Below are 25006 nucleotides of genomic sequence, written 5' to 3' on the forward strand. Positions count from 1 at the left end.
CAACTATTCTTTCAACACGTTCACGCTGGCGTGTTTATCGGACGGCGTGCACCACCGGTTGCTCACGCTCGTGTGTCTATTAGATGGAGTGCACCATCGCGCCGCCCCATGGCGAGAAACACAAATATCAGCGTCGGCGTGAACGTGTCTTACTTACAAATTCATGGAGGAAAAAAGTGTGCAACTTTCTGCTACGATCCATTGTTTTCACCAGATAGTTTTTCTCAGAAACAAGTAGTGTCAAAGTTATAGCATTTTTTTATGCTACTAGCCATCTTTTCTTATTATACTATCGAACCTTTGACAGTAGAACAAAGAAGCACTCTTTAACTATCTTCTAAGAGCACCATGGTCAAAAGTTAGATAAATAGATTGAGATAGTTATAAGTAGCAAACTATGTTTCTCTCTAGTTTTCATAGACAATCTAAAAATTGATGAATGAAGAAATTGTGCTATTTCCTCTTACCATTCATTCCTTATATCAAACTTGCAGTATTTATTTGCTAGGTATTTTTTCTCATCTTATGACGATATTAGGATGAATACTCTTTTTCTACACGTTTGAAAATATCGTAAAACATTGTTATACATATTTACCAAAATATAAATAACAAACAGTACCTCTCGATATATTTCCTTCTATTGTAGTCTAAACCCATGACCTTGCAATTTATTTTCAAAGTAACAATTCAAATTAATTTTCCACAAAATAAATCTGAAATATTTAAATTTTCATTGAGAACATTTACATAAACGTAGATACCATTTCATGTATGATAAAACAGATTAATAATGTTATAATAACAACAAAAATGAAAAATACCTTGTTTAACTGACAATAACGTTAATTCTGGGCAGACTCGACATTTCCACGTATGGGATTAAAATACTCGTGTTCCAGTGGCCCTACCTGGAGCCTCCGTGCACACAATAACGCGGAACGCTGACGAAAGAATTCATTTGAGAAATGAATCGCACCATAAGAAGACAGACATGGCGAGCCTCGACTTTCTCCACTGCAAATTTTCCACAGTCCAACCCAGTTTCCGTAATCGCGGACGGTAGCTTCGACGTTATTCGCTGCGCTTGATTACAATTTGTTTGTTCGAGTAGAAGGATTTTTGCGAGAAATCCGCGACAATGGAATACCAGAGAGACTGCTAGGGTCTCGTGACTGGTAGAAAAACGATTTTTTAGTAATGCTGGTTAGCGGAAAGGGCCATGGAAAAGTAAACTAACACGAGCCTCCTGTCTTGCCCGATAGTCTCGTGCCTCTGCGGCGGGACTTGGTGGTGCGGGAGGTGCCGGCGGAGGCGGAGGAATGGGCAACATCAGCGAGCGCACCCTCGAGGAATGCTGGTCCACCCTGCAACGAGTGAGTTGAACACTCAGCCCGTTCAAGATCCCGTTTTTATTATTTCTCCTCGTCACGCGCAGCTTCCTGTTCAAAAACAAAACCCTCTCACTTTTCTTTTTCGTCGATTCCGATACAGGATCGTCGTGTTTTCTCTCTCTCTCTCTCTCTCTCTCTCTCTCTCTCTCTCTCTCTCTCTCTCTCTTTCTCTCCCTCTTTCTGTCGTGGATTTTTGTTCGTTCATTCCCGCACGTTCGTGTAACAGAAATCGACAGAGATCCTTGGTTCGTTACGATTTCAGTTCTCCTCCTTAGCGAGGATGCACCGTCTCGCTAGCGTTTTCTAGTCGCATACATGTGTTTCTTTTTTTTTCATTTTTCGTTGTAGTATTTTTCCCCCACCGCTGGCATGCTCTACGTGCGTGTATGTGCTTCTGTATGATGTATGTTACTCTTAACGTAAGACTGTCGACGATCGAGCGTAGCCTGCTCTCGTTTCGATCGGTCGAACAGACGACCGCCAACCAACACGGCGGTTCGAAATCGATCTAAGGAAAGAGGAACCACGCGGAGAAAATTTTCGCGGCAGGTAAACGACCTAGGTTCGGCGTCCCGAGCAACGGTACCTTGGCAGCTCGCGAGACAATACCGCGTTTAATTGTTCCATACGCGTATTCCACGCACGACGCAACCGATTTAATGGGACAGTCCGTCACGATCGATAGTACTCGAGTCCGCGCGTATATGGCGTTGTCCTTTTACGAGCCAGAACCGAAATGAGGGGAAAGGAAGCGGCATCGCTAACGAGCCGTGAATCGACTCTCGAACTATCGCTCGACTCGAAGCAACCGAGATGTCCGCGGTGAAACGGAGACAGACGCGAAACCGTAGTCAACGACTACAACCCGGGGGAGAGGAAAAGAAACTCGAGGGGGGGGGCGAGGAGTAAAAAGAAGAAGCAACGGAAAACTTTTAAATTCTCCTCCCGAGTACGAAGCAACAATTTGTTTCGTTAAGTAGTCGTGCCGCTCTTTTGTTTTTCCGACTTCTTTTATTCCGTCCGCTGTCCGTTAGGGGGGATGAATGGAACGGTGGAAACGAGGTGGTTGAGCGCGGTTTCACCCCCCGCGTGCTCGTCCATCGCCACCTTGAAAGCGAGTCGCGAGCCGAGCCGAAACTTTCGGAAAATCGCAAAAACGCCTCGCGATGGCGAAGTTTTCGCGTTTTGCCGAGATTTAATTAAAACATTCGCTTCCTTTGTATCCGTCCCGGCCGAGCATCCCCATCTAGAGGGACAAAACGTAACGAACGACGAGCTTTCTCGTCTTTATCGCCTTCGCGAAAACGTTCGACCGGCGTTAACCGCGACGCACGCGTTCCTACCATCGATACAATTACGTTTCGAAAGGATACCATCGTAGAAATGTCTTGGAACGCTCTGAAACTCGTCGGGACACCTATCCTCTCGATACCTATCGATTACATCAATTTTAATACTCACATTACGCGGTTATAATTCAATTGAAGTGAAAGCAATGGAATAACGCTCAGCATTAAAAGCAACTAATCATTTATTGAGATTAGAATCGGATGAATTGTGCAATCGATCGTTATCAGTGAATTGAGACTCGTTCGAATACAACTGTGCACAGTTGATCGTATTTAAGAGACTGGGACTTGTTTTGCTGTCATGATATTCTGCAAAATGTTTTTTAACAATCTGGAGAACTCATCGATACGTCTACCGCTTCGATTCATATCGATTACATCAAGTTTAATACTTGTATTACATAGTTATTGTTCAGTAGAAGCGAAAGCAATGAAATGACACTTAACGTTAAAAATAATCGATAGTTTGTTTAATATTAGAATCTAATGAATTGTGCGGTTGATCGTGAGTGCAATTAAGGCTTATTGTATTCGATCTTTAGTAGATCGGCAAACACAGATAATAAGACTTTTCAGGATTGGAATTTCAATAGTTCATCTCATACAGTTGATATTCTTGAGATCGAGACTTATTTTGATACTCACGGTACATTTCCATTTGAAAGTGATATTCTTCTGTCGTGCCATTCTAAGAAATGTTTTCGAACGATTTGATACTCATAGAGACATCTATCTGCTCGACACCTACCAATTACGTCAAGGTTGATACTTGGTTCATTACATTCACTACTCGTTAGAAATAAGAGCAATGATATAGTACTTAACTGTTGTTCCAAGCGCCAAACATTGTTAATAACTGTTTAAAGTTAGGATTTCGTGTACCTAGTTATTTTGCAAACCTCTCCATATTCTTGTTTGAGTAAATTAAATAAAGTAAAAAATATTAAAGGAAAATATAAACAGATGCACGTAAAAATATTAATCATTCATTTGTACGATTCTTTCTATGAATAATACAATCTATCGAAATTAGACAGCTAAGTTTTCGAAATTCGCCTGGTTTTATTTGCTTAAATTAATACAAACATTCTTTTTGGAGTGGAATATATCCAACATGTATTATTCATACATTCGTTTTTAACTAACAAATAGAAATCATATAAAAAATAATTTTAAACAATTGGTAGAAAATCGAATATGATGTGTCAATGGACCTGTACTTCGCTCTGCTATCGCTATGCTTATGTGCATTTACATCGAGCCAAAAATTTACACACTTAAATACCCAAAAATGCTTGTAAAACTACCTAATATCGTAAAAGAATTGCGAAAAGTATAATTATTCAAATAATAAATGTCAAACCACTGGCATTTTACGGTTAGAATTCTTTGAAGCTTAATAGGAAGGAACAAATATAACAAATACCTCGATATCATTAATAAGTGCACTGAAATAATGTATCGTAAACAAATATAATTTAATACTTTGAGAATTGATTACTATCGTACATTTCTGTTTGCGTCATATTTCATCTTTAACTGTGTAATAATTATACAAACGAATCATTTCTCCCTCTGCTTGATCACAAACTCGCATTCGTTTGTTATTAATAACCCCGCACGTTTTAATTGTGACAAAGGATTCGTACAAAATTAGGGGATTGGTTTTCACAGATGGAAAATCGCGCAAATGTACTACGTGAAATATAATTAGAAGTGTTCGAATAATTATATAAATGAAGATGTACTACGTCGTTCCACTAGTCTTTGCGCTTTTTCGTTTATATTATATGAATTATTACGGAATCTTCTCGAACAATTTCATCGGATTTGAAATTAACTTGTAAAATTCCAGTCACTTTATTTTGAAAAACACGTGGAGTGATACTTTAATATGTCTAACGCGTTCAAGTTATTCTTTCTCGACAGGTTATGTTGAAATGCTACTATAAATTTTTTTTAGCAAATTTGACAAATAAATGATTAAAATTGAACTTATCGTTTCTCAGAAAGTTATGTAAATCTCCGAAACTACTAAACCGATTTAAAAAATTTTTGTAGTAATAGAAGGCTACACTATCCCTGAGTAACATAAGCCATGTTTTATTTTGATAAAAATACGTTTTCAATTTGAAATCTGAAAATTTGTTGACAAGTTGGAAGAAAAGCGTCGCTTGGCTTTATCGGTGTACGCTGACCAACTGGTTAGATATACGTGAAAATAATGTAATACAAAAATATCGGTTATTAATAGATCTAAAAAAAAGTCAGTGATACGATATATCTAGCTTTTATATTTAGACCGCAATAACGTTTTTTGTGTTAAAAATGAATTGAAAATTATAAGGTGAACTTTAAGGGTATTTATTAGGTATAATATATTAATCTTTATAAAAAAGAATCATTTTATCATCTGGGAAATTTCGTGAAGATCAAATTTGCCCTTTACAGCATGTTATTTGTTCGCATAGTTTAGGAAATAACGAAAAATGAAAATAATTAACAGAGAAATAGTCATTCATTACACGACTGAATTCGTCATTAACATTTACATTTAAAAATCTATCTTTACTCTACACCTAGTTAAAAGCGTTCATCTGTTACGAAGTACCTAATTACATATCTACATAAACACTGCAGTAATTATTAAGCCAACGCTCTAAAATCATTGAGACTGTATTGTCGCATAACTCATGTTTAAGATAAGCTTTCCGAGGTGTGCAACACAAGATGGGTGACTGTTTTTCACTACAGTAACTATAGCATCTACGTGAATAAGAATAGTATTCCACGGGAGTGAAATCGTAGCAGCTAGTCGATCATATGACGATTGCGAAGGTAGCTCGTGATCGAAGCAAACGATGGTGCGAATCGTGGGAAAACAAAGGGCGCGAAGTAAAATGGAAAGTCGAAAACATTAATGCGTTGCAACGTTGTATAAACACTCGTCAGAGAGCGGTTCTCATGGTTCTCGGTCCGGAGGGAGGAGTATATGTACACAGGCAAGCAGCAGCGAGAAGGAGTGGTTTTTTGTTCTTTCATCGGCGCGAAAATTAAAATCCAATTATTTCGACACCTCTACCCGACCCTCCGGTGATTCAAATGAATTTTTTGCGCCAACTCTTTCCCTCCAAATCTCTCTTTCACCCCGGCATTAAACCGGTTCGTCGTACGAAGGTAACGTTACACAGCCAGAGGCCTACCCTTGACCGATTCGAAGTCCCAATCTTGAATCGACGACAGCTGCTAGAACCGGAACTGCACGGGGAAAAGAGGAAGACGATGAAAAACGAGGGGAAGACGAAGGAGAAGCTCCAGCTCTCGAGATCGATATTCGCAAAATCTTTCGGCCAAAAGATGTAAACAGTTCGAAAGAAATTTGTTCGTTATTATTCCCAACTGATACTCCTCTAAATATTAATCTAGCTCTCTGAAAGTATTAGTCTTCCAAGGAGTTACTTCTTCGAGAGATTCTTGATCATCATTCGTCCACATGTATTGTCACGTGACTCAATTAAAGAAATTCATTCGTTCTGATTCTTAACTGATACTCCCCTAACAAATATTAATCTATTTCTCTGAAAGCGTTAGATATTTAAATTTAAATTGGTACTCTTACATTGGTTAGAACTCTGTGGAATTAGATGAATTTTTCCTTGCTACAGTTACTAGAGATCACTGTTAAGAAATCGTTGTTTCTTTACATTGCAAAATTTTGTAACAAATTGACACGCAGGGTGGTTTTTCTTTTAACCATTCTATAGCAGTTTCCGATTTCACTCTTAATCAAATATTTATTGACAACTATTGCATTCTTTAAACATTGTATTCAAATGATTTGTCTGTGGCTTCGTCAGTCATTTTCACAGGAGGTTAGGTCTGGATTACATCTGGGTTAGGTTCGTTATAATAAAAACTATAAACTTTACCACTTTAGGCTGTCGCTCTTAATCAAACATTTGTTGATAATTATTGCATTCTTTCAACATTATATTTAAACAATTTTTTATGTCTTCGTCAATCATTTTCACGAGAGTGAAATATAAAACATAAATATTAAACATGAAGACTGTACCAGTTTAAAATGTTGGGGCACGCTTAGTGAGACCTATGTATGTGATTAAAGTCAATAATCACTAGACTGCATATTTTTATCCATTTATAGGGAATTTGAATGTGCAAGAAATTACAAAATGCACACACTATGCAAGAATATAAAAAATATTGAGAGTAAAGTTTGTATTATAATATTTTCAGAGTTAAATAAATTCCTATTTAGGTTCAATTTTTGTAGGCACGTTCGCCAAGATTTTATTTTGCATAAAGATACGCAGTCTAATAATCACTAACACCGAAAAATAGCATAGTTAGATTAGGTCAATTTGTTCAAAGTTTCAGCCAAACTCGAGCTCTGACAGTTCGTGTCGCGAATCGATAAGAAATGCTTTCCCATCTGAATTCGAACCCACCAGTTCGTGACGTTTCCGTAATACACGCTTTTTAATTCATAAATAAATGGACATTTTCGTTGATCCAGAATAACCGAGAGAATCGAGGAGGTGCGTGATCACGAACAAAAGTTGGCGATTCCTCAAACGAAGCGCTCCTAGACGCGCCTTTCTCACGTTCGTATCCCCTTGAGCGCAGCTTTTTTTGCCTTCGATCCCGCAGAGGTAGCATCGTGTTATTTAAATAACGGTGTTCGCGCGCGTGCCATTGTTTCACTAACCCTTCTACTATTACCCGAGAAGGGGGTAGGGAAGGAGCAGCGAAGCTTTCTGTTTCGGTTTCGAGTCGTAGAAGAAAACCCGAAGGATGAAAAGACGGCGGGGCGAGGAAAGGCACTTCCGTGCCGCGTAGCCGTTACGGCGAAGGTGAAATTACGACATCTCAAGTCCAGGGGCAACCATACTGGCCAGAACGTACAAAGTTTCCTGGCTTTTCAGTAATTTTCTATGATTTTCAGATCGCATGATCGCTAACAATAACGCCGTGCTCCCGCGCCGGCTGTTAAGATCCACCTAATCGAATTGTTCGATCTTCGGTGAAACCGCTCGCGAATCCGTTCGACATGGTTCGCCAACCGATGGGGAGGCGAGGGTGGTTTCGAGAGTTACGAAGAAATTTCTGCTCCGTGGAATCTCGCTCCGACGCGAGCAGAGAGGAACGCATGCTGAATTAACACAAACGATTGCGTCACGATACTTTCCGCCGCATCGTGTCGAGTATGCTTGAAAGAAGTAGGAGAAATAAAAAGGTCTCATCCGGAAGGGGAATACGTGAAAAGAATCGTATAAAAACATATGAACTAGTAATGAAGTAACAGATAGAAATACTGCGAAGAAGGAGATACTATTTAGTATAGGTATATCTATAATATATATCTGTACATAGTATAAGTAACTAAAAATGAAGAAGCTATTTCATTTACTCTATTCATTGTCAGATGATACATTAACTCTCGATTTACACAGTACTTTATTTACACGATTTTCAAAATAACGAAATTGTAACAATAGAAACTATCGAAAGGAAAAATTTATGCTGGGTGCATTTTTGTTTAGTCATTGTCTAGCATCGCTCGTTTGTTAACAATGACGTTAAGTTTAAGCAAGACTAATTGTTTGAGGGAGTAAATTTTTAAAACTTAACATATAATCGTTAGTGACATATATAATTATAGCTATATAGTTCGATTAAATGTTTCTATTACAAAGAAAACAAGTAAAAAGAAAAATCATAAAATAGAAACTAAAATTAAAAAATATAGCTTCATATATTTCCAGAAGTATCTTCTTTCGTTTTTCATTTATATGTTATTTTATTTTCCCATTGAAATAAATGAATTTGATTACGTTTAATTTAAGCAACCCATTTAGTAAGTTTTTCGTACAGAAACGTATGAACTCGATTTACACGGTATTTTGATCAAGAAATCTTCCATAGTTGCGAAAATCAATTACAAATAAAAATATAAAACAAAGCTTCAGGGTCATGTATGGAATAACTCAATATAAACCTTTCTTACGTAGAATTTAATCGTCAATAAAATCGTGAATAATCAAACATTAATTTAAAAATAACGTGTACCGCGGAGTCAAAGAATTTCGCGAGGTTGTAAGTTTCGCTCACGCACAATCGCGACGGTACACGATCGGATGTCGTATGGTAAATTAACGTCGTACGACTGTTCCAATTGAGGAGATCGAGTGACCACGCCGTTACGTGCAACAAGACGCCGTACAGGCTGATTCTAATCGAGTGTCCCAAAATTAAATTACAAATTTTTCACAAACATAGGCGACTTATCGTGTATGGATCCTGGGTAGAGTGTATAGAAATCATCTTTCGTTAGATCATCTGAAAATATGTTTATTACTAAAATCTTTGCAAACGTTACATACAAAAATTGAACCTAAATAGAAATTTATTTTACTCTGTAAACGTTATAATATGAACATTCTTTTCATATTTTTTTAATGTTATTGTTCCCATAAATTTATATGCACGTCACGACCTTGTCCTTAGATCATCTTCAGGATGTTGCGAAATCTAAAAAAAGAGGAAATATTAATAACATGATTTGTGATTAGAAAATGTGTAACGTGTATATATATACTAGAAGTCGATCTCAATTCTTTAAATTGTATAGTTTTGATATTATTTGTATTCTTTTTTGTATTATGAAACGAAGGTTTTCAATATTCTATTCTTTGTAGTAAGAAACATATTTGAATTTATAATTTATAGTATATCTTATCAATTTCTTAACAGTTTCGAATCAGTAGATTGTTAGATGAACTTGTATTTTTTATGCTATATTTATATATACACCTATGTGATACATTATCTTTCACTTGTGAATAATTTGTCTTTATCTTGCAACGCGATTATTGAAAACACTTATCGATAAAAAATAAACATAAATATCGGAAGCAAAAACGCTATAAAAGCTTAACCCTAAAGGAAAGGGGTTAAAGTGAGCAAGTTGATCAGTGGACTTAAAATTAATTTACGGGATTTGGAATATTAGACTTGAAATAATAATTTCATATTTTAAGTTTAGAAAATATTGTAAAAAAATAACTTTATTGTCCCACACGATAGACAATCTTTTGTTGAAGGATTTAGGCTAAGATTCATCTGTAAGAAAAATATCAATATGAATTTATGTAGTCTTACTTTTTATATCTTCTATATCGTTTCCAGAGTAAGTGATAGTTAATTTCATGTTTCTTAGAAACTGTAGAAAGATATCCAGTAAAAAACTGTTGTTATCAGTCAGGAACTCAGTCCCAAAATTGGTCAATTCTTAGCATTGTTCTTAATTTCAAGACATGTACATATATGAAAATCTCAATGACGCATATAAAGATACTAGATTCGTTAACCCTATCGACTCTATTCAGTCACATACCTAATTGCCTTTGGCCAAATTACAAATGAGACTTACGCGAGACATATATAAAAAAATACTACTACTCTCTTTGATATTTAACCAACGTTAATTAATTTCTGAAAGAGAAACGAGAAGAACATAAACAGAAAAAAGAGGATGAAAGGGTTAAGGTCCGCGGGAGTATCGTTCGCTTGATTCTATCGATGAAAGGTTGTAAAGAATCGGTAAAATTGCAATCACCACGGGACCGCGATCGACGCGAGGTAGCTATGATAAATAACTTGTCAAAAGGCGAACGGAGAAAGGTGCGCGCAGCGTTACAAAGTCGCGGGCCGACGGAACGCGGACCGTGCGCGCGCGGCGCGTAAGGTTTCTTTCGTCCTCCTCGTTTTTTCTCTATCTCCATCTCCGTCGCCGTCTCCGTCGCTCGCCGTGGTTCCGCCATGACCTACCCCAAGCTACTCGACGAGAAAAAGAAGGAGAAAAGGGGGGTCCGGGCGGGGGAGGAGGGTGACGGCTGCGAGCCGGGAAAAGCGGGAGGAGGAGAGAACTCGCGCGCCCACACACGGCTGCGAAGTCGCGCCGCGAACGAACGCGAGAGGCGGTCGGCTTCTCGCGCGAGAAAGAACGAGACGGAATGACGCGCGGGCGAGGAAAAAGGGAGGGCGGGACGCGCGGATACAGAGTTTATTCTTTGTGTCGCGCGTATGGCTGCGCGCCTTTTTTTTTATCGTTCGTTGACTCCGCGGCGTTCTGCAGCCGCAGAGAACGCGTTCGCTACATCGCTCGCCACGATAAGATTACACTCACAGGGGCGGTGGTCATGCACGATGCACGCGCGACAACATCCCGAACCTCTTGCGCGGAGATTCTGCATCGAGAAATGATCCAGACCTAACCCAATTCGACCTATTTCCTCCATTCTCGCTTGCGATTTAGATATTTCCACTTTCTTAGTTAAAGTTAGCAAGTTGGTCAGTCACTTAAACTCGTGGTAGATGAACTTGTATTTTTTATGTTATATTTATATATATATACCTATGTCATACATTATCTTTCATGTGTGAATAATTTGTTTTTATCTTGCAACGCGATTATTGAAAACACTTATCGATAAACATAAACATAAAGATTGGAAGCAAAAACGGTATAAAAGCTCAATCCTAAGGGAGGGGGTTAAAGTGAGCAAGTTGATCAATGGAGTTAAAATTAATTATCGATAAATTACTTGTACACGGCATTTGGAATATTAGACTTGAAATAATAATTTCATATTTTAAGTTTAGAAAATATTGTAGAAAAATAACTACATTCTCTCACACGAGTAAACTTCACTACCACCGCGCGGACAAACTGTCGCCATATATCAAACTTGGAAACCCCACGTTTTTTACATTTCTGACACGAATTCACAAATTTTGAAATCCCGTTACTCTGCTAGAGTTCATCTAATTTCTGAGTCATTTCTTAGGGTCTCTATTGACTCGTCCCACAAGTTCATACCATTTATTCTGCTGTTACTCGAATTAACCCTTTGGGTTCGAGTGGCGCCTCTAGGGCCACATATGTAATTTAAAAGTGATTTTTTAGAACGTACAATTTCAAATTTACTTATATCAGATTACAGTTAATTATTAATTGAAATAATAATATACTTAGTCATGAATGTTCGTAGATGTTTCTCTTCGAAGTAGAATTTTTGGTTTTACAGAAATTTATTAGAAAAAAAGAATATACATGTCGAATTGAGTAACCTCCTCCTTTTCGAAGTCGGTTAAAAATTAACCGGATTTGATTTGATAGAAAAATACCACGAGCACAAAGGGTTAATATGTAAAACATACCCTCAAGTGTTATAAAAAAAGTAATCCCTCCCATTTTACAATATTTTCTCATCTTTCTGACGTAGCCATTACACCGTCACTGTAAAATACAGTTTTTTTAATTAAATGTTAACACAGTCTGCAGCACAAACTTATGGAATGACCTAATACATTTCCGAATCCTTTCTGAGGACGTTCAATATTCCTGAATCATTTTTATGACTTTCATATGTTTCTTCCATGGGTCCACAAAGTCACAGGAAAGATTTTCGTGTAACGTGGTTAATACGTTGCGCGTTGTACGAGAATCGCATTATTTAAAAAAAATCATCATAACATGTTATAGTATATCACCCTTATATTAATATCTCATGAGTGGTTCCTCTGAAAATCAGATTTACTTTACGATACCGTAATCTGTTTTACATGTTCATTTTGAACCATCACCATCACTTACTTTTTATAGTAAAACACCACAAACTCTCATGTGTCGTTCTTTGAACTTGAATTGATCTTTTCATTTATGATATTTTCGACTAGACTATATCACCTTTATATTGACTAATATTTCATAAGTGGTTTCTCTGAAAATCAGAAAATTCGTATACGTAAAGCTTCCATGCTATTCAATTTTTGTTTATATTATACAGGAAGGGTGTTATATTTTGCGCGTCAGTGTTTGAAAAATATTTGCGTGAACCATGCTAGGTCGAAAGAAAAGTGGACGCACTCCAAGTAGGCCATAGACGGTCCTGAGACGCGTTGTTTCTTATAGTATCGGTGCGTCACCGGATCCCCGACAAGACCAGCCGCAATGCTAACGAAACGTCGGGACGCAGGTCTAAAGGAATAGCATTTACATCTGCAAGCCTGTGTCTATTCCTCGAACCCATGGTGCGCAAAACAGACGAAGTAACTCGATTAAGAAATGGACTAGACAACTAGATCCGATCCCAACAACCATATTAAAATAGTCGTCATCATTTTTGGAATTTCCGACTCGACATATGTTGAGTATGACTCTGTTATAGTGCAGCTCATGAACCAACTCGTTCACTTTTCTTCGGCTTATACAGTCAACTGTGCAAATACAATATTGGATTTACGAGTGATGCAAATTTTATTCATTCATTTATTAATAAACGGGTAAACTCGTTACTGAGAAGTTTCAGGGTTGTTCGTTGTTGATTGCTACATATCAACATAGTAACTTAATTACGTCTCAACATAACTAGCATAAAAGTACTATAAAAGTGCTGCTTTTATGCTAGTTATGTTCTGTTATAATGTTATTATGTTACTGTGTTAATGCGTTAATATGTAGCAATGAACAACGAATTCTGACAACCCAGTAACCTCTCATGTTTATTATTAATAAATAAAGTTCATTAATAAATACTTTAATATTGAATTAATATTCAGTTTATTGATAAATAAATAAATAAAAATAGTCGCTCTCGATTGATAATTATGCTCTCAACAAATCGCTTCGTAAGCTCAGAAAAAGTTCACATTGTGACAATATAGACGAGATTGCATATTGTTTACGAATCTACGTAACCAGCAGCAGATTGCGAGTTCTATTTCCACTCTGCTAAAATTTCGTCTAGAATTGATTGAGGCTAAATAAAATAAAAAGCTAAATAAAATCGCGAAGCCCACGAATTCGCAATTTTACGTTGCGAGAGAGCCTAGAAGATTCAAGCCGAGTTCTTTGTCCTCGAGTGGACCGCAGGGAAAGTTTGAGCAGCACTGGCCCGGATGACGTACGCTTTCCAATTAAAGATTATCTCGTATAATTCACCGAACATATCGAGCAACCGTTAGCCCGCGTGACATGGTCAATTACTGCAAACGACAGACCGGACTCGTACACAGTAGGCATTTACCTGCATCGCGTCAAACGCGAAACACCGAGACGCGAGATCACCGATCCAAGGAGACCCGTGAAACCAAGTTCGATGGAGAGCCATCGGTGCAAGGGAAATGCGAGGAAAACCGTGAGGGAGAGAGATTGAGAAAAGCCCTGAGACGCGATTTCGTTGGTCCGAACGGAGTTGAGAAATCTCGGCGGCCAGTCGAGAGAAAGACCGCGCGCGTATCCCAGAACCTTTCCTCTCCTCTGGTTGGAACTGCCGCGGCAAAAGATCGTTGCCCTTCTAAATATAAGTTTGCAAAATCGAACAGCAAAACTGCGGAGTTTTGCCGTGGTCTGTGCGGCTCTGTGTGTATATTGCCGGTAGATCAGCCCCCTTCTTCTTCTTCTTCTTCTTCTTCTTCCCTTCTTCTTCGTCTTCTTCTGCTAGCCGCACGCTGCTCTCGCGCTCCTCTTTCTAGCGTGTCGCTTGGTCCTCCTCCGCCGGAGCGTATCCTCTCGTTGGCTCTCTCCTACTCCCTCGGGTTCGAGCCCGTATCCACCACCTCCTTCGGGCCCCCTCCTTGGCTCCCTCCAACGCCAATCCCCACTGTTCTTGCTCCGTGACCTCGAAGGCCTATGAATCCGCTCTTTCGTTCGCGTCGACTTTCGGACAAAATTCGCCGGCTCCCCTGAACGTAGTCGTAGGTCAAGATCCGACCGTGCTGCAGTTGATGCACGCCGAACGGGAACCGGAGGATCATCCGAGACCCCTTCTGATTCGGGGTTTCGGCCAAAGCAGGACCACGTGTAGCGGAACCTATCCCTTCTCGAACCTCTCTGGCCAACGACACCAGCTTCGAATTCCTTGCACCGAGGATCTTCTTCGACTTATACAATATCAACGACTAATCGAGGCATTTTAATCGAAATCAATGCGTTGATGGAACTCGTTATTAATTGGGGGTAATAATTGGGACTGTAATTGCTACAGGACTGAGGGTGATAGAAGAATTATTGAATGCAGTAGTCAGGATTGATAGGGAGCTAAACGTAATAACTGAGATTATTTTAAACAAGTAGATTTGATAGTTAGGTTCAACGGAGGACAAGAGGTATTAGGGGTTCTACAATTAAAACTAACTAAAAATGATAGATTCGTTTAATAAAGAAGTTGGTCTAACAGAGAACTAGACGTAATGAATAGAATTGATGGAGACTTGGTATTGATAAATAAGCAATAAATAATTAGGAATAACAGCTGGGGCTACTAATCAGAATTCATGAAGCACTAAAAATAATAGATGGGGTTAATAAAGAAGGTGGTTTAATAGTTAACTCCAACAGGGAACTAAACGAAATAAATAGAATTGATGGGAACTCAGTCTTGATAAATAAACGATAAATAATTAGAAATAATAGCTGGATATACTAGTCAGGACTGATAAAGAACTAAAAACATGGGTTTAATAATGAAGTTGGTTTAATAGTTCGGCCCCACAGAGAATTAGACGAAGTAAGTAGGATTGAAGGGGACTATTGGTGCTATTATCTGAATCTGCTAGTCAGAGACCTGTCACGTTATCCCTAATAGAATAGTCAATTCTACACTGTGAATTTGCCGCTTTCTCAACGATCTCAAAGAGAAATTTCCAAGTTCAGGAAAAACTCGGATACGGCAGCGTTAACCAGCCTTCGAAATATCGACGGGAGCCGTTTATTTCTGGCTCAAGAAAGGCGGAATCGCGAGTAAGAACGAAGCTTGCTGGAAGACGAATGATCGATTCGCGAGGGGAGCGAAAACTCGGCGAGCCGGGGATGACGGAGACGGAGAACGACGCGCGAAACAACGGAGATAAAAAAAATCCGCCGGCGTGGAAAAAATAACCGAGGCGGAATCTGGGTCAGCGGAGCTCCGCAATCGCGACGTGCCAATGTCAGCTGCGTGGATCGCAAGGCCAGCAAAATTGCGAGCAACTGAAAGAATCCGCCAATGGAGCGTGAACCTCGCGAGTAGAACGAGTAATCTCGTCTGGGATCCAAACGTAAACGAAAAACGAAAAAAAAACTGTCGAGTTAGGAAAGTATGTATGTACGAGGATCTACGAATCCGATCGGGAATATTCCCCCGATAGAAAATCGCAGCGTTGCACGATAGAGCAGGAATTTCTCCTCGAGTTTTTTCACGACGTGATCATCCCACGAAGCGGACGAAAGTGCAAAGAGCGCACGGAGCGTGCACGTTGCAGCGGCGAACGGCCGGCGCGGCGCGGCGTCATCGTCATCGTCATCTCGTGCATGCGTGGGTGAATAGCCTAGCCGGTCTCGAGCAACAGAGACGGGGCGGGGGGGGGGCGAAGGGGCGGGGGCCCCCCCCCCGCCGGCCAAGCCGAGAGAACGGAACGAGAAGTTCCTCGCGAAAGAGAGACGGCGCGTATCGTCGCGGCAGAGGGGGATGAGGAGGAGCTGCGAGGAGAAAGAAAGACGCCCGCTACGATTCCGCTCTCTTTTCTTCGTCCTAAAGATCGGAAATATCGCCGGATTTCGGTCCCTAGAGCTCCTCGAGACGTCGAAAGCTCCAACAACGAGGAACGGGGGGACCAGCGACAATCGTCGGGCAAAGTCGGGGCCCGGGCGGGCCGAAAGGATCCCTCGGCGCGTTTAGGGTTCCATCCCTGTCGGACTGTATGGTAGAACGTCGTAGGCGATCCTCGGCAGCGGGATGGCAAAGCCGCAACCCCACTCCGTACTCTCGTGGATCCGCTCTGGTAGCTTCTCGAGGCGAGTATTCTACCTTCGGACCTTCGCGCCAGTGCCCCCCACCGGCTGGTATCCAGCCAATCGGCCGCGAGGACGCCGGCGTGAAGCCTACGCGACGGCGGGCAGGCCGATTCTCGCCGGCGCCCCAGCATTTTATACGGAAAAGACTCTTTAACGAAGCACAAGGTGCGCACGCACGACCAACTTCACGCGACACCACGCGCGCACCGCGTCACACGCACACGGGGAGGCGAAAGTGCGACGAAGACGACCACCACGACCACGACCACGACCACGACCGCCGCCGCCACCGCCGACGGAAAAAACGTTTTCCATCTCCTCCTCTTCTCCGGATTCATTTCCCTCTCCGCCACTTGGACATTGCATTTTTCCCGGCGACGAGAGAACAACAACGACAGAGCTCGTAAAACGTGGCGATTCGGCGAGAGGATCGGATGCCGATCCGGATCTGAGCGGTTCGATGCGCCGAGGAAGAGATCGATCTCGCGCCGCGACGAAAAACCACGGAGGATGAGTGACAGCGTGTGCGGCATTGACAGCTGACAGCGCGCGAGAAATCTTCTCCGTCTCTCCCGTACGCCGTCGTCGTGTCTCCTCTTCGTCTTCGATCCCGACCGGTGTCCCCGCGACAGTGTATACCTTTCCCGCTCTAACCTAGCCTCCCTTCGTTCTCCGCGTCGCGTCTTCTTCTTCGTCATTCTCCTTCGGTCGTACTTCACCGCCCCCACCAGTGACCGACCGCGCCGCGAGTGCCGAACGATGAACTCGGGCAACAGTGTGCCATATTTTGTGATCTTTTTACCTAGCTCCTACCACCGCGATTTAACTGTGATCCACCTACTCTAGAAAACCGTGCACGATCGAGGTAAGGAGACATACTCTAACTTGTAACCAACGCGACGCGCTCGACGGAGACCGCTCCAGAAACGGCTCGCGCGGATGCGCTATCGAGCCTCTATCGAACATTTACTCTCCTCCCGGTTCATCGCCGATTCCGTCGGACATTGTCTGTCCGCGGAATCGCGTGCGCCGCCCGGCTACGCGCATTCCAGAACGAGGACGACGCGCTCCTTCGAGCGCGAAACACCGCCAACTGGATCGACTCGAAGTCGACGTATCTCGCGGGAGAAAGATCCTTTCGTCTCCCCCAGCGGGAGAAACGTACACTCGTGGTGCGTTCCGCGCTGCCGCACTCTCGAAATCGAGCTCCGTTCCCGCATAAACAAACCGCGCCAATGTATCGGGTACCGATCGACGATCTTAACAAATGGCCGATTTTAGGCTGACGCCGACACTTGAATTATGGATAAGCCATCGTTCGTTAGGTTTTTAAAAAGGGCACGTGGCAAACAATCAGATGTAAAAAGAGAAAAGTTCAAACACTGGTTTATAAAGTTTATAAAACTAATTCATTTATTTATTCATTTATTTATTGTCGCGTCAGCTTGTACTGTACGCCATTAGCGACCACTGTGAATTACATTTTTTGTACTCCTATATTATATATACGAGTCATAAATAACTTACACAAATAATTACTATGATTAGATGACAAATTTCTGTTTCATCGGAGGAAAATAAGGATTATTCTTTGCTTCATATGCAATTAATAGTACAATTACAAACGTATTGCCTCGAACGAATGCACCGTTATCTGATACCTTGATATTTATATAATCTTTTTCTGCATAAAATATAAAAATCTTGGAATTTTTGTGTTTCAATTATTCCCATGCGCACATTCTACTTCATCTGCGTTAAAGAACTTTCCCATCGTGTTGACGATAACTAACTTCCCCTTTATAATTCCTCGAAACCTAACGAGTGATGCATTAACAAAAATTCGGATGACGAATTTATCCGAAAATCGACCATTTTTTAACATCCTCCCTCGTTCCCGGGATTCGTCACTGTTTATCTTTAATCTGTTTATCATCCTCCATCGACTCGTTCTGTGCGCGTGCCTCGAATACTAATAATTGGTTCCGATTTTTGGAGATCATGCGAAACACTATCGTAGTCACCGGAAAGAGCTCGTTCCCGATCGTATATCGCGCTTATAACCGAACTGAGTTTAACACTAGATTTACGGAGCACGGTCATTTTTACCCATTCCGAATTTCACAAGTAGAGTTACAGAAATCATTTACATTCCTACTGACTTTTATCCATGTAAAGGGCCTAGCATACATCGAAATTACTTCAGTAAATGACATATAAACGTGAAAGTTTTTAGAAAGTAAACAATGAAACAGCGAAGATACTCGAAGCCTCCGTAAAACTAGCGTTACCGAATCCCCTGGCTGGACCAGGGGCACGTCATTCGAAATAACTAGCCCTCTCTGCGTTACTCGACTCGTCGAACTCGGTTTCGTCGAGGCAGGTAACGAGAGACCCAGTTTCGACTCCAGTCTCTCGCGTCGAAAGAACGTTTATTCCTGGATATTTTCTCGTGGATGAATCCAACACAAACAACATCAGGGGATATACTGTTGGAGCTCGATCGGCGGGTACCGTTCACCTTGTGACACTGGGCCCCCCATAGAGCTTCCTTGCTGTTCCCTTCGACTCGCTTCACCTTGGCGTAATCGATCCGCGATCGGTCAGGTTCGGAGACCGCGTCCGATCCAGTTTCCTCCGTTGACGGCTACCTCCGGGTAATTGGAAGACGACGGTGGCAATCCTCGAGGGTAGATCGGAATCGTGCATTGCTGGATCTCGGGAAATCGGAGACTGTAGCGCGTCTGTTTTTCGGGGAGCACTGTGGCGAGCTCCGAGCGGAGCCACGACCTGCTCTAACCGACTGATCGGCCTCCCGCGGAGGCTCGTCACTTGCCAGTCCGCGTGGAACGTGTCCCAAACAGTTTTCGTGTCGTACCTCTCTCCTGGCGCGCGTAGAGCGTACCAGCGCGCTAGAGCATTTTTCGCGAGCCGCGAGCCACGGGCGCGAGGCAGCCGATCACCCCAGACGAAGAGAAACACCATTTGCATGAATCGAGAACCGAGAGAGAGAGAGAGAGTTGGGGAGAACGAGAGACCGCCGGCGAAGAGGGAGAAGGAAACTGCCCGCTGGGAGGAAAAGAGATATACGGAGAGAGATAGCGAGCGCGTATGCAGATCGCGGCGCTCAAAGAAAAATTCCTTCACCGGCAAAAACTCGACCCTTTGGTCGCGCGAACCGTGGGAAATTTCGACGAGGGGAGCGATTCGAATCGTGGTTGCGCCCCGCGTGGACGCAAACGAGATTCGAGAACGGATCCAGCCAAGTCGCGAGACGCTACGTCCTCTTCCACATTCGCGTCCAATTTCGGATCACGCATTTTATGGGTGTCGTCGAGGAAAACAGGGGGTGCGAAGGAAATTGCAATGTGTAGGCAATTTGCATTTTTTGGATATTCTTATAAGATTCTATCAAAGCTTATAGGGAAATTCTTTTTGTTTAGAAAAAAAACTCACAATCCGTTGCCCTGTCAAAAAAGATTCAAATTTATTATAACATAGCTATTTACAAAATTTACATTATTTATGGTCTTCTTTACTTATGGTCTTCTTTACCTGTCAAAAGAGAAACGACATTTAAGTTTCTTCCAACCTTCAATTTCCCTTTCACAAATCTTGTACTTTCTCACTTTTCTTACTCTGTCTCTTTTATTCTCCCTTGTCTTTCTAACCTTCTCTCTACACGTGGTCACCTCCTCAATATCTCATTCCTATTTCTCCTTACATCCTCTATTGTATCAATCTTTCTGGGTTCGACGTCATGTCGCCAAATTTAAATGAAGATATATATTTTCTTTACGTTCTTAGAGATATACAAGACAATGGTAACCCTGGCGATAGGGTACTTTAATCAGGATTCTTTAAAAAATTTGTAGCATGGTCTAAATACATAGCGTAAACGCATTAATATATTAAGTGAACCGGAAAATAATGTCGTTTTTGCAATTTTAAATACTTGTTTATCGTTTATCAGCTCATTGATTTTTATCGATCTGGCATTGACAATTTGCACACTAGATGGCAAATGGCTATTGATGACGGGAGCGATTATATAATTAATAATTAAAAATAGAAATTTATAAAAAATCGGTTTGTATTTAATGTCAAAGAAACGACATTACTTTCCAGTCTACCTAATACTATCAAAGTGTCCGCTGATTACGTACGAAACTTTGGAACCTTTCACTTTCCGTTATCAACGCTGCACAGCGATATGACGCAATCGTTCTTACCAAAACATGATTAACCGAGATCATTTTATCCGTTTAATTGGGTCTCGATCAATCGTTATTCAAAATCCATCAGGTTTTTCCCGTGAAGAGGGAGCTCCTATAGCCGTCAGGAGTTTAACCCTTTGCACTCGAGAGGCGACTGAGAAGCGACAGTCTTCGTTTATCTTAGATTTCCTTGAATGTTGAAACGATATTAGTTCATGAGTAGATTCCTAAGGTATAAACTGGTACACTTTGAAGCACTGGTAATAGATATTTTATTTCCACGACTCTTCAATCATGGTAGAAGAAGGTTTAGTCAGAAGGTTTAGAAGAAGGTTGTTAACTCTCTCTAATTTAACTGTCGTCGAGTGCAAAGGGTTAATCCTTATCGCTACGTTAAACCCTTGCACTATTTTCATGAAAACTTTAAGCCAAACTTGAAAATTACGGGCTAGGCTCGTTGTTAAATTTAGTGTGACTATTCGGGCGCAAGGGTTTGGCACGGCTTTTTCCGAGTTTCACCATAGTGTAAAGGGTTAATACACTAGAAAATACATTAGAGAACATTGTGTATATCATGACTGCTGTCGTAAAATTGACATTGTTTCTCACCTCAAAAAGCTTTAACTATTTGGCAATTACAATCTTCCACAAGTTAAGTGGCGTATCAACGGGGTGAACACCTTTTGTTGCGAAAGCCTAAATTATAACGAAGTAAGAGTCATACAGAGACATTACATGCGATTAATACCATTGCAATTTCCCATTACTTGTATAGTAATGAGTTCCTCCCATTTATTGAAGTAAATAAGCAAATATTTCGGGGGTAGACTTGTAAATATGGAGCATTGTGATCTCACAAAGGATGTTGTAAGTTTCCTTTATGAGAATTTTATAACAACTATATGCCGACCTCTCTGACAATAGAAGTTCGACTCATCTACAACAGTACAGTAACCATTAATTACATTCGTCTTCTGTTTGAAAAATCACAGGTGCCAGACCTAACCCAGATCTACCCCTAGTACATACGTTATGCATTTTCACTCGAAAAGCAGGTGCCATGATGAATTGTAAACGAATGCGAAATTCCTTGCTATACCCAACGATAACTCATAGGAAATTTTTGAAAATATACGACGGAGGATAGAGAGACATCAACGCGAGGGATCGCATGTGGGATCTCGGAGGGGGATGAGCGCAACGGAGATGATTCGGTTAGATTTTCGAGGTGTGAAAGCGACAAGAAACAATTTGCCGCAATCTAAACTAATGCCGCGAGAGATTCCGCGACAATGTTGCCAGGTTTTTTTTCGAGTTCAACGACTTGCCGCTGGGCAAGCGAGGCGGGAGACACACGGAGTTTGAGAAATGTCAAGAAACGTAGGCACCGTCTTCGCGGCGGGGGAGAGGAGTCGCGAGAGGAGAGACGAATGCGAAAGGAGAAGAGAGTCGGTGAGACAGATGGAAAAGGAGGAACAGGAGAAAGAGCCGCGGATAGCAGACGTGGCAACGGCGCGAATGCAGAATGCACGCTGACATAAAACATACATATATGCAGGATGCAGCGGGCAGCATCCCGAGCCTTCTCTTCTAGGAGCGAATCGCATGCTAGACGCGATCGTTCCTCGACGCAACTCTACTCCCAAACGCTGATGGCTACCCTTGAAAACGGGACGCGTTCTTCTCGAGACGTTTCGCGGCAATCGATATTTATCGCGTTCGAAGAACACGGAGTGCATCGTGCGCACACTGTCCGACTGACTGATTATCCCTTTGCATTACGCTGAAACTCTGAAAAAACGGTGCCAAACCCGTGCTCCCGAATGCTCGCACTAAATTCAACGAACCTGGCTCGTGATTTTCAAGTTTAGCCTAGAATTTTCGAACCTAGAATTAACGAGCCAGACTCGTGAAAATAGTTCAAGGGGTTATAGACAAGCCCCAATTTGATACACAAATTTTAGCCTTCCTCGCGTTCATACAGAATTTGTTTTCTTTTTTGGTTCTTTATATGCTTCGTATATGCTTCACATGTCGCATCGACTACAAGGCCATTAGCAACAAATATTAAATATTAACAGTAAACCTATCGACGTTCATGTGTATCTATTTTGACTACTCTTGGAGGCACTCTTTTTAATTAAATGCAAAAGTATTTTACGTGGAATTCAATTGAACAATGCATACGAAATTGTATATGTATAATTCATATATTGTGTATAAGAACTATATACACAAATTTGTGAACAGTCATTTAACAGATCGTGGTAAGTTTAAAAAGGTGACGAAGTTGCAAGTTAGCTTCCTTAACTAATAATTGAAATTGTTGTTTTTTAATACAAAATCACTAATAAACGGTGTAGTTCTAGACATTTTATTCGTTCTTATTAAACGTTTTGACTAGCGATTTTGTTCTTTAATTCTCTTGGACGATAAGAAAAATATCGAAATAAGGTTGATTCGCAAGTGTTTCAAACGATGCTCTTGGACTCTCGAATGCTATCTCTTACACATACTCTCTTGAAAAATCTGATAATATGGACGTAGTAACCGATGCTCAAGCAGCACGTATTCTAAATTTCAATCTTTCTTTAATTATAAGAGCAATTGCTATTATTAGATTGCGGATATTTATACAAATTAATATTTTTATAGATACAGAAAAAGAATTAAAAGTGAAATGAAAGTGTTTTTTATATTCTAAACGGTATATTGTATGTATCGTTATTGCTATTTTTTTATGTATTCTTTTTTGTGCACATTCTCGTGGATTTCTTAATATTTTCATTCGTCATAAATGCATGAACATTCGCAGTCTAGCTATTACGGTCTCTTCTATGAACCTTAAAAGAGTAGAATAGCTTATGATACCAATCTGTTTTCATTTGAAGAATCGATTTTATTTTTTCCTCTTAACTATATGACTATGTATAACATAAAAAAGAAAGTTGCTTACGCAAACATTATGCAATTCTATAAGCCTCATTCAAATAAATACCACCTTTTATTTCAAACAAAATTTAGGAAAATTTTATTTTACTTGACTGGGATTCTTCCCGATCTTGCTGCGCGGGTTGAAGTATAGCGCAACGTTACTTTGCACGTGTTCTCAAGAAATGAGCCCTAAAGCTGCAAAACGCATAGGTTTATATACCCTAAATTAAGTTAAAACGGTAGTGGAAGTTGTTTTCATGTATGGAGATGCGTAGAGGCACGTGCCTCCTATTTTTTCGTGGAAATCAGTACCGCGACGCGCCCTATTTTCTTAGTAAAAGCTTTATCAGAAGGCCGTGGTCACATCCGCTCAAAAAGGCAATTGTCACGAAGGAGAGGTTTCAAAGAAATGACAAAAACCGAGTGAAGTCTCCATACGTAACGATCTAATAAAAGTTGAGAATCTACTAATATCAATTACAGTCGGTGTAATAACCAATTTAAAATAAATGGTAGATGTACGAATACTTCTTATACTGACTGTATATTTATGTTTCGATATGCTTACGTTGCATTAGCGAATATATTTTTTTAACTAGATAATGTTAAAATTTCTTTTATCAAACTTGGATACTATTAATTTCTTCATTGTATCCGAAGTAATATTATCCCATTTATGTTGTAATAATTCATCATAAACGTTTTTGATATATTGAACATTCTTTCCAAACTTTTCTATCTAAACGATCCCACAATTCCACTATAAAATTAAATATGGCACTGAACAGATGTAACATTATTAAACGTTGTTAAATACACATGCAATATACAATTTAGCAATAAAAGTTGTGTAGTAATAATTTACTATATTAATTATTGTATATTAATCATTTATTGAAGTTAGTAAGTGTACAAATATTTACGAAAGAAATGTACATTGTACATTTATTTGCGTAGATGCAAGAAACGGGGTCATCGATATGCGCGTTTGTGATTTCCCGGGCGATCGCAGTCCCATTCGCGCGACTCGATATTTTCGGCCGCCTTCGAACCCCTTTCTTTTATCTCGAAGCGTGGCTGACTGAACGACGGTACGAGGGAACGAAGGACGAAGAAGAGAGAGGGAACGAGCGCATCGTGGCTGCTGAACCTGACCTCCGACAATGCATGCCGGCGTCGGCGGCATTCCGTCCAAGCCTCTGCGCGACTCTCTCTCTCTCTCTCTCTCTCTCTCTCTCTCTCTCTCTCTCTCTC

At 40.7% G+C, this 25006-nt stretch overlaps 1 protein-coding gene across 1 annotated transcript in view; it reads left to right on the plus strand.

The window, feature by feature from the left end:
• LOC128878498 (zinc finger protein 853) overlaps positions 1-25006 on the plus strand; it is a 166073-nt gene that overhangs the window by 3583 nt on the left and 137484 nt on the right. The window contains exon 2 of the mRNA XM_054126749.1: positions 1266-1376. Coding sequence (XP_053982724.1) covers positions 1266-1376 — 111 coding nt within the window. The remainder of the gene's footprint in view (positions 1-1265; positions 1377-25006) is intronic.

Source organism: Hylaeus volcanicus, chromosome 1 (genome assembly GCF_026283585.1).
Source record: "Hylaeus volcanicus isolate JK05 chromosome 1, UHH_iyHylVolc1.0_haploid, whole genome shotgun sequence".
Classification (NCBI taxonomy): Eukaryota; Metazoa; Arthropoda; class Insecta; order Hymenoptera; family Colletidae; genus Hylaeus; species Hylaeus volcanicus.